At 46.0% G+C, this 10,308-nt stretch overlaps 1 protein-coding gene across 4 annotated transcripts in view; it reads left to right on the top strand.

Moving 5' to 3' along the window:
* Positions 1-5,739: 5,739 nt before the first annotated feature.
* The window catches only part of Kirrel3 (kirre like nephrin family adhesion molecule 3), a 584,241-nt gene continuing 579,672 nt past the window's right edge, over positions 5,740-10,308 (top strand). Inside the window, exons 1-2 of one of the 4 annotated variants that reach the window (XM_008834600.2) lie at positions 5,740-5,829; positions 8,193-8,622. In XM_008834600.2, the coding sequence (XP_008832822.1) occupies positions 8,568-8,622 (55 nt within the window). In that variant the 5' untranslated portion in view covers positions 5,740-5,829; positions 8,193-8,567. The remainder of the gene's footprint in view (positions 5,830-8,192; positions 8,623-10,308) is intronic. The other 3 variants (XM_008834586.2, XM_008834590.2, XM_008834596.3) reach the window with 3 other exon arrangements.

The raw sequence follows: 10,308 nt of genomic DNA on the forward strand, positions 1-10,308 counted from the left end.
TCTGAGCCTGAGGTGAGGCCAACTCATGGGCAAGGGCATTAGTAGAGCAGAGCTGCTCCCTTCAGGGCAAAGGAAAAGGAGAGAGGAAGGGGCTGGCACAGGGCATGACCTTCAAAGGCAGGCTTCTCTCCCAACAAATACTGCCACAAGTTGGGGACCAAGTTATCCAAATGTGAGCCCATCAAAGAGCATCTCACATCCAAAGCATAACACAGGGATGTAGATGCTGTGGCCCAGGGACCTCATGTTGAGAATCACTGGATTATATTTACTTTCTATTTTTATATGATCAAAAAAGTCAAAATCAAGTGGCACTGTCCTCAGCTGGCACAACAAAACAAGATGCAGGAGGAAGAGTCTCTGCTACCACCTACTTCCAATGCTGGACAGTCAGCAGCTGAAGATGAAGAGGAAGCACAGACCCCTGGAAAACACTGAACCATCCACCCTATTCAAATTGGTTCTAGTGTGGGGAAAATTAATGTTGTTTTCCTCATTTGCTTTGAACCTATGTCTGCACAATTGTTATGAAGTATGACAGCTCCTGAGCTGGTTTAGGACTATGGAGTTAAGCAATACGAATAAGCAGAGTTTTTAACTTTTTTATGCAAGTTCTAGAGTTAGGTGGTGATTTATACAGATTGATGACACCACCTCCCACATTTATCTGAGACTAGGGCTGGGTTCAAAAATCTTTCTCTCCAGTCCAGATGTATCTAGCTCCAGAAGGTGAATATGGAACTTCTAGGCTCTAGTTTGGCCTATCTAAAGCCATCTGATGATGAACTAACAAAATTTCAAAGCACAGGTGTCCCTAAGCTATGAGACTGAATGGCCACAGGAAGGACACCAGGAGTTTTAGCTGAATCTTCTGTTTTTACACTACCTAGTAAATACTGTATACCAGACATTGAGTTTTACATATTCAGGGGTTTGTAAATATATAGTCCAAAGAACTAGTCCTTACTATAGTAGTAACAAGATTAACAGCAGTATAAGATTTTAAGGACACTGGGGAAACCTGGATGAAGGAGTTGTTCACCTTTGACTGAGGGGAAGAAGGGGATGAGCAAAACTTCTGGGTGGCATTTACTGTGGTTTGAAGTGGTAGAGGTTTGTTCTCCAACTCCTGGTACTACTGAGAAGTGGTAGAACATTTGTGAGGTGGTCATTGAGTCAGCCAGGGCATGCCTTTGTAAAAGACTGGGGGACCCCAACTCCAGCTCTTTCTCTTTGCTTCCTGACTCACGAGGTGAACATTTTTGTTCTGACACATGCTTCAGTCATGATGTGCAGGTAGCACCACTGGTTCAGAACAATGAAGCCATTCAAGACTGTGAGCTAAAATAATTCCCTTTCTCTTTATAAGTTGATTATTTCAGTATTTATTACAATAACAGAAAGGTGACTAATACAGCATTCCACCTGATTCTTGACCAAGGAATACCCATTTGTTAGAGGGATAGGATTAGGTGAAGGGGGATGGGAGCACACCAGGAGGAACAAACATACAACTAACTGTACAAAGGGTGGAAAAATAATTCATTGTTGTTTTGTAATTGACAAGTATTTGGCAAGATGAAGGCTCAGGCTATAAAAGAAGTTGGTGATGAGAAAGAAAGCTTTGTTAACTGCCTTGGACCAAATTGTGTCCCCTCAAATTTCAATGTTAAGTATGACTGCATTTGGAGAAAGGGCCTTTCAGACGCAATAAAGATTAAATTAAGGGGGCTGGAGAGATGACTCAGTGGTTAAGAACACTGGCTGTTCTAGCAGAAGACCCAATTTCAAATCCCAGCACCCACATGGCAGCTAACAACTGTTGGTAACTCCAGTTCCAGGGAATCCAACACCCTCTTCTGTCCTCCACCGGCACTGTATAACAAAGATGCACTTAAACACAGGCAAGGCATAACACTCAAACACATAAAATAAAATAAATAAATAAAAACTTTTAAAAACTTAAATTAGGTCATAACGTCCAGATCTAAAACAAGTAGGATTGGTGGCTTTATGAAGAAAGAGCAATAGCCCACACCCAAATAAAAGCCAGTGAGTACACAGTAAGAAAGTGCTTGTCTCCAGTATGGGACAAACTCTTTTACCAGAACCTGACCATGCTGGTACCTTGGTTTGGGACTTATAGCTTCCTGGAACTGTAAGGAAAAATCATTCTGTCGTTTAAAGCATCAGTCTGCAGGATCTTGTTGTTGCTCCCTGAGAAGACTAAGACAGCTACCTTCTACATTTTTTAAGCATAAGGAATATATTACTGAACCGAATTTCAAACAGACCTATGTGTTGAACAGCAAATTAAACGGGGGAGGAGGATTTGTTAGTCTGGAGACTGAAGTAAGGAGAGGATGCATGAGAGCAGGTGCACATGATAGAAATCGAGCTTCCTTCCAGTTGAGGTGTTTAGAACATTGGATTAAGTGGCTTATTGCTAACATGTTAACAGAAATGTAATGTATGTTTAAAGTTTTGTACATACATAACTCATGCAACTTTGCAAGTTAAAACTTTATATAGAGAGATATACAATTTTATTATATGAAAATAGGAAGTAAGGAAAATGTTGGACATATTAAACAGAAAAGAAAAGGAAATTTCCTGTCAAGGAAGAACGCTCACAGGGATTTCATGTGAAATACAGCTGTTCCTGCAACGACACAAAAATGGACTCATTTATAACCTAGGCTTGGTGTGTGTGTATGTGTGTGTGTGTGTGTGTACATGGCAGTGGGTGGGAGAAGAGATGTGAAAATAATAGAGCAAAAAATAAAGGCAGTATAATTTCTCTTACTTTAAATACCACAAAAGAGTCATATAACTGGAATTTCATTTTGTCTTACAATATTTTCTACATAATTAGCCTATTTGTATACACAAAAAGAGCACAAGGCATATTCCAAAATGACACTAAACCTGTTCCAATCTCTGAGGGAGTCTGCAGCTTTCCCTCACTGCTGGCCCTGGAGCTTGGTTTCAGGTACTGGGTGTACACTGGGCCAGCCATGAGACAAAGCAGAGGGGCACATCCACCCCCTTTCCTAACATTTCCCCTTGTCTTGTCTTCCCTGTAACATGTACACTCTTTGGGCCTTTTCTGAGAGAGATAATGCCTCTCTCGTGCAAATTGAATACCCAATGCCCTGCATGCATGAGTGTGTCAAGGCTAAACAGGTCTATTGTTCTTAAACAGCAGTGCCAGAGAATCATATTCTTGTACAGAGTGATACTGAAGAGATAAAAATATCTTTCATTTCTATAGTGCCATGCATCTTAAAGTGTGTTCCACATTTCACAAACTATATATAGGCTCAATTCATTATCCATCCCCATAAAATACAGCCAGAGTGTGGCAGGCACATGCCAGATGTTTGACAATAGTCTAATAACAGAAGAAGTTAAATTGGATTTAGAAAACAGGAAGCAGGATGTGGGGCACTAGGTAAAGCTTTGCCATTCATTCAACAGTGTGTATTGGGTGTGTTTACCTACCAGACTAACAGCTGGGGCACAGGTTACATTCTTCTTACCCTCAGGGAGCAGCCAGGGTATGAGAGAAAGCATTTTTTTTTTCAGTAAAATGTGATTAATATTAAGATGCTGACATCATCATCCCCTTGTGTTAATAAAAGGTTTGCATTCAATGTAATGATAGGATTTATGTTGAAGAAAATTTATTCTGGAACCCAGAACCGAGATTGAATGTGAGCATGACGTTAAGGAGAGAGAGAATAAGGGGAGAACTGAAATAAATATACAAGCAACTTGGGGACCCAGTCTGAACAGAATGAACATGAAGTAATTTGGCGGGGAAGTTGAAACCCATGAGATCAGAGGAGTCCCTGCAGATCTCACTGTTGCTGCTTGTTTCCTTGAGGTATGGGTGGACACCTCAAAATAATCCACCCTAACATACATGACATTAGAGACAGCATTCCAAATCTCTCCATGCTTAAAGCCGAGGCCTCTCATAAACAGAAGGATTTTAGATTGGAGGAGGATCTCAAAGATCCGCTGGCTCAGACCAGTCATTTTTAGATGAAGAAAGACACACAAATGATTGTTGAATACGTATAATAGTTAGCATTGGCCAGGTGAGAGGCAGTTCCAGAGGTTAACCATGACCAGCTCAGTGGGACCTGGTCTTGGATGAATCAGGAAGATGGAGACATCCTGTTCTTTGGGAGATGATCTAAAAAGCTAAACACCTGGTTCCTCAGGCCCTTTCACTGCAACAGAGAGACCAACCATGGCGAGCAGGGGTTAAGGTCTTATAATCCACCTATACTGATGTAAGCAAGAAATGTGGCTCAAAGAAATGAAAAGAAAATAGGCTGGAAGATTGTCCCTGCCCAGGTCAGGTGGCTGCCACCCAGAGAGGACCTCTGCAAACCATTTGGTCTCTGGAAGTGTATGTAGCTTCCAGCCCTTATTAACTTCCTTAAGCCTGGAGAGTCAGCTTACTCTGAACTCCCAGGAGGGTACCATTCAAACTGTGTTGAATCTCTGGGCAAGAAGGTTTTAACCAGTACAGGCAGGATGTAGAAAAAAAGAGAGAAAATGTGGTTAATAATGCATCTGTACAACAATTATCACAAAGATGTCTTAAGTAGGGAATTCTGGGCTGATGAAGACTGCATATCTCACCAAAGGGCCATTCTCTCTCCTTATGGGCCCATGAGTACAGCAAGGGTTTGGGGGTGAGGACAGCAGAGACTCTGGTCTAGAAGTTGGGGCCCTATCATCTCAGCCCCACAGCTTCTTGCAAGGCCTCAGGCAAGTTAGCCGAAAAGGCCCCATGTAGAAAGGAAGGAGCAATGTCTGTCTTACTAAAAAGTTAATACACATTTATGGTTTTTCACGAGTATGTCCCCAAGTAGAGGACAAACTTTTCCACACATCTTTAAGAATCCAAAAACAGTTCTTTGCACAAAATCCATGGAATAATGAATGTTATGGATAGTGGCCTGATAGACACAAAGGTCACTGAAAAGTAGACTGGGACCGTGATGAGTCTGAGTCTGGAACGGTCTGTCAGAAGGGCAGCCTGGTCAGGGCACAGAACAACAGTACCCCTTATTCCTGCCCAGAAACCCACAAGTTTCGCTCTATTCTTTGCCCCAGATTTCAGAAAACCCCAGGGGACTGATGCCAGAGAGCAGGGCATGGAAGCGGTCCGGTGGAGCTTGGCCTTGGCCAGCAAGCAGCAAAACCGGGACCTAGTTCCCATTCTGTGCGCTCTGAGATCGCCTCCAGTTCGCCACGCGAGAAAGTGGATGGAGATGGGGGCTTAAAGAATAGAGCCCAGACTTCCCCTCAGCTCCACTCCCCCACCCCCCAGCCTGTTAAGTCCCCCTCCCAGGCTACAAGCCTGGAAAAGAAAGGCTGGAGAGGGTGCCACCTGCTGGTGAGGAACCCAATCTTGCATGGTAGGACCGGAGACCTGGATTCTGCACGAAGCTGAATTTGGGCTGTTTCCCAAGTTGCTGGTTTTCTGCTCTCTTTTAAGGGCTGCCAGCTCCGTGGGCTGTGCTCAGAGACCCTGCCCTCCGCATGTTACCCCCTAGACGCAGGCGCTCCCTCCCCTGACCGCGCACTCAAGGTCTTAGGACTCTCCACACTTCTCCATCAGGTGGAGCCGTCTTCTCGCCACCTGCCTCCCTCCTCCCTCCTCCCTCCTCGCAGGCCAATTTCAAGCAGGCCACCTTGCAGCGCTGGGAGGTTAACCGAGCCCTGGGAGGTGAGGCCACGGAGATGGCGAGGCCGCCGTCGCCGTCGGGGCTGGCGCCAGAGCCGGGCCGCCAGTGGGTCCTGCAGGTACCGCTCGCGTTCTCTCTGTCCCACGTGGTGGCCGCGGAAGATTGCCGTTGGTTTTCCGGCACTCAGGGTTGAAACGCCTCCGGATCCTTTTAGAGGCAGGCAGCTCATTACTTAATCCAAGCTTTTTCCCTTTCTGCCAGAGACCGGAGACTGCGGGAAGGAGTGAACGGGTAGTGGGGCGTGGGAGGCGGGGAACAAGTCCAGTGGCTCGGAGCGAGGAGCTCCGGAACCAGTTTGAAGGTCAAGAGGCCAGACTTGGGTACCAAAGCAAGAAAGAAGCTAGGTCCTTCCAACCTGGGACTCCCACTCCCTCTGCTTCTTCTCAAGAGTGAGTGTGAGAGTGTGGTATGCATGCACCTCTGCGTGTCTGATGACCGACCGTGTATTGCACACTTCACTGGCCTCATGGCTCTGCTTTTTTTTAATATTTCTCCAGAGGGGCTGAAATTAAGCAAACCTGGGCCTCAGGCCATGTAGTAGCTTGCAATGAAAATTAACCAACAACTGAAAGAATAAATCTTTAGTTAAAATATCAAATGCTGCCTGGGTAGGTACAGTCCATCAACATCTTAACAGATTCGTTCTTTGTATGGTTGGGCCTTTGAAGTGGGACCCAGACCTTTCATCTCCCCTGGCCCTGAAGATTTAGTGGAAAACTGCTAACGGTACAGCACTCCACACACCAAATTCCCAGCCTTCCTATATTATATGACACATGCTGTTTGAAATAATTACTCGTCTTTTGTGTGATTCTGATTTGACTCTTGTGTTTTATTGTGTTATCTGTTACACAAGCTAATGGACTAAGGTCCTGCTGACAAGGTGTTTATTCTGTGCCTTGTTTGTTCATTTAGCTGATGGGATTGCCTCTTACTTTCTGTAGCTCAGTATCCTCCCCTCCACCACACACAAACACATCAGCTTGCTTACAAATCTCCCTTTGATCTGTTTAGCAGCCTAGAAGGGATGCTGTTAAATAAACTATTAAGTTAAGAATAGAAAAGTCAACAAAGCAGACGCCTACTAATTTGTAGATCTTGGATGTCAACTACCAGGTGTCAGCTCCTGCCAGCGCACACTTCTGCCTCTGTCCCAGCTTCCTTCTTTCTTATCCATAAAGTCTAAGATCTGTATTTTTTAAGTTACTATCCACATAGAAACTCAGAGTTGGAATATGCCTCACAGTCAGCAAAGGTTCTCCCCCTACCCCGGTCTGTGATACTAACGGAGAAAAGGCTAAGTTTCCTCAAAGGACTCCCTGAGCTCCAAGGACTACAGAAAGTAATGATTGACTTTATAATTGAATGTTGACTGACACACGTTGGGAGAGCATCTTTCATTTACTTCCCTCCACCCACTTTGGATAACACTGCATTTTTTATATGTTGCTTTGTAAGACCTTTATAGATTGTGCCTTGTGTGTGTGCTCTGCTTCCACTTTAGATTATGAGCTCCTGACAGCATGGTCTATTTCACCCCCTCCCCCATGGCCTGCTTATTCTAGGCATGCCTAAATGTCTATCAAATAAACAGACCTAGATAAATTCATGTTGATATCCTGAAGGAAATGGAGTTTGATTTGAGTGTGGATTTCATGACAGGTAAAAGACCCGCAGATTCTTAGGAAGAGGTTGCCTATGACCTTGGCCTCTCCTTCGCAATCAGACTCACAGCACCTATTGGAGAAAAGACACACTTAGAGTGATGGAGTGCTCATTAGAGGACAAGCTCTCAATGCAAAGACAGACTGCTCCCCTGTCCTTGTTAGGAAATGCACAGACCAGGATAATAATAAAAAATGGGTTTGTGTCACAAGCCTGCCTACATTCCCTCTCGCTCCTGCTCCTGCATTTTGTTTTCTAGGAGCTGTGCAAACTAAGATCCAGAGGCTTAGGGCTTAACCCAACTCCCTCCCGGCGGGACACATCTCCCAAATGGAAAGCATGCTTATCTCTTCAACTCCCTAGCCTCCCTGTGCACACAACACATTGGCCAAGTCTTTCCTGGAGAAAGATGCACCCCAGCTCGCCTTTGCCGCTCTCTACTCCCTTTCAGTTGCCGGTCTCTTGAGCAAAAGCAGGGCACGCACATTTTAATGCATGTGCATGAGTCTAATCATCGGTAACTTCACTCCCGTTTAACAACATTACATCGTGTGAACAAAAAGTCACAGCTCTGCTCCGTGCTCACGATGCTTCCTGGTCAATAACGGTGACAAAAGCTGAATATTCCCCTGCTTAAGGGAAAGAAGCAAAGCACAGCCTTTCCACCACCCTCTGTTTTGCAAAGCTTTCCTTTAACCAAGTGTTTCCTCTTTAATTACGACCTGTTTCCCCTCCCTCTCCCTCCCCCCGCCCCAGCTTCTGTGAAAGGAGCCCTTCTGTCACTCGTCACTCGCTGGCTTGCTCGCTCGCTGGAGGTGGGAGGAGCCCGCCGGAGGAAGCCGTGTGCCTGGGATGCCAAGAGCCGGAGAATGGATCTGCTCCGAGCGGGGACATTGCTGAGGATCCCGGCTTCCCGAGGTGGCTGAAAACCAGCATTGGGTTTCCGCCCGCTGCAGATACCCGGAGGCACAAGCAGCTGGGAGGAGGGACGGACAGACAGACAAACAGATGGTCGGCGCGAACCCTGGAGGACTAGCGGTGGAGGCTGAGCACCGCGAGCAGAGCCGCGGAGCTTGAAGAGAAACTAACTGCACGCCCAAGTTGCCCCGCCGGCTCCCCGCGCGCTGAGGAATGAGACCTTTCCAGCTCGATTTGCTCTTCCTCTGCTTCTTCCTCTTCAGTCAAGGTAGGAGCCGGACGCACCGGAGTTGGAGCAAAGTCGCTGGCGATTGCGGGCGCGGGAGGCTGAGGGCTGGTGGGCAGGCTGGGAAACTCAGACTGACTGATGCATCTCTGTGCCTGCATAGCTTCTTTGCATTTGCAAATGCAACAAAATGGTACTGTTGCTTCCCCTTCGGAAGGAAGGGGCTGGGAGGACAGGGGAGAAGGCACTTTCTCCTGTAGTCCACGTCCAACTCAAACTCTCGAATGCAAATGAGTTCTTTATGCATTCGGTATGTTAATTAGGCAGTATCCCTGTGTACTGGCCGGCTGGAAGTTCTGGGCTCCTGTTCACCTTCACAGCCAGGTTGGAGAAGGGGAGCTTTGCTTTAGGTGGAGGTCTCAGCTCCAATGAGGTCTAATTTGCCTGAATGTGTTCAAAGCGAATGTGTACGGTTTGCACAGTTGCAGAAAGGGCTGCGATTATAGAACGTACTGTGGGGGTATTTGCAGAAAGAACGCTTGTAAAGAGTTTTATTGAATGACATATCCAGTTCCTCGAGTAAGGTTGAATTCTGAATCCTGACCTGCACTGGAGTTACAGTGTAAAATGGCATTTCACCTCCGGTGTTGATTTTTTTCCTTTCTGCGGACTAGCAGGTGGACTCTCAGGGAGGAACTTTGCTACTTCTGAACTACCAGCCACAGGGAGCCATTGGGGCTGGCCATCCTTTGTGGACGGTGGGCAGGGGAATTCTGAAAGCGGCCTAGGAGTGCCTGCTTAGCTAAAGGCATCAAAAGTCACCTGTAGAACTGAGTTTGAAGGGGCCAAGTAAATCAGTTCTGCCCCACTCTTTTGGAATGCCAATGACGCCTCTGCCATCCGAAGCAGCATTTGTGCCAAACAGTACAGCTCTTAGAGGGACAGGACTCTCTCAGAAAAATCCACAACAGAGCGCATCCATCTGTTGATTAAATGAAGGGTAAAAGTTTTTGAGACAGCAGAGCATCACCATGGGTGGTTGCCTGTGCAATCAAACAGCATGCATTACTCCCTTCTCTTGTCAGAAGAAACCAAATGTAAGCAAACCAAGTTTCCTTCCTGCTTGATGCCTTCCCCTGGTCCTTGTGGTTACTGTAGATCTCTCCCTTACCCATGCAGTTCAAACTTTGCAGTTGATCCTTCTGATTAAACTTGAGGTGACTGTCCTCCACAAAAGTATGTGTATGACTATGTCTATGCAGACTTATACTAGGTACACACACAGACCGTACACACACACACACACACACTCATGTATTCACGTGATTGTGTGCATTTTACCAGGGCTCCCTATAGCAACAGGAAAATAAATTGCCTTCCCCTGAGTTTTGAGGCTGAATAAATAAGAACTATCCCAGAGCACTGGTATAGAGCAGGTTCAGTCCTATTACCACTTGGTAAGATGGTCTCTTTCTTGGATGCATGCATGCTTACATAGGGACACTCCACCCATACATACATAGCATACACACTGGCTCCCATTCTTTGCCTTTTAGCTAATTCATTTGGAAAGTTTCCTGAGGGGAGGAGGGGAACACACACACACACACACACACACACACACACACACACACATACACAGGACTCATGCAAGTTTTAGTCAGTCTTTTGTATTTTTAGAAGCTTGATCTGCACTTCCCTGGATTGGCAGGAGAAGGTCAAAGGTGT

This window comes from Nannospalax galili, unplaced genomic scaffold, assembly GCF_000622305.1.
Source record: "Nannospalax galili isolate Female #2095 unplaced genomic scaffold, S.galili_v1.0 scaffold690, whole genome shotgun sequence".
NCBI classification, from domain to species: Eukaryota; Metazoa; Chordata; class Mammalia; order Rodentia; family Spalacidae; genus Nannospalax; species Nannospalax galili.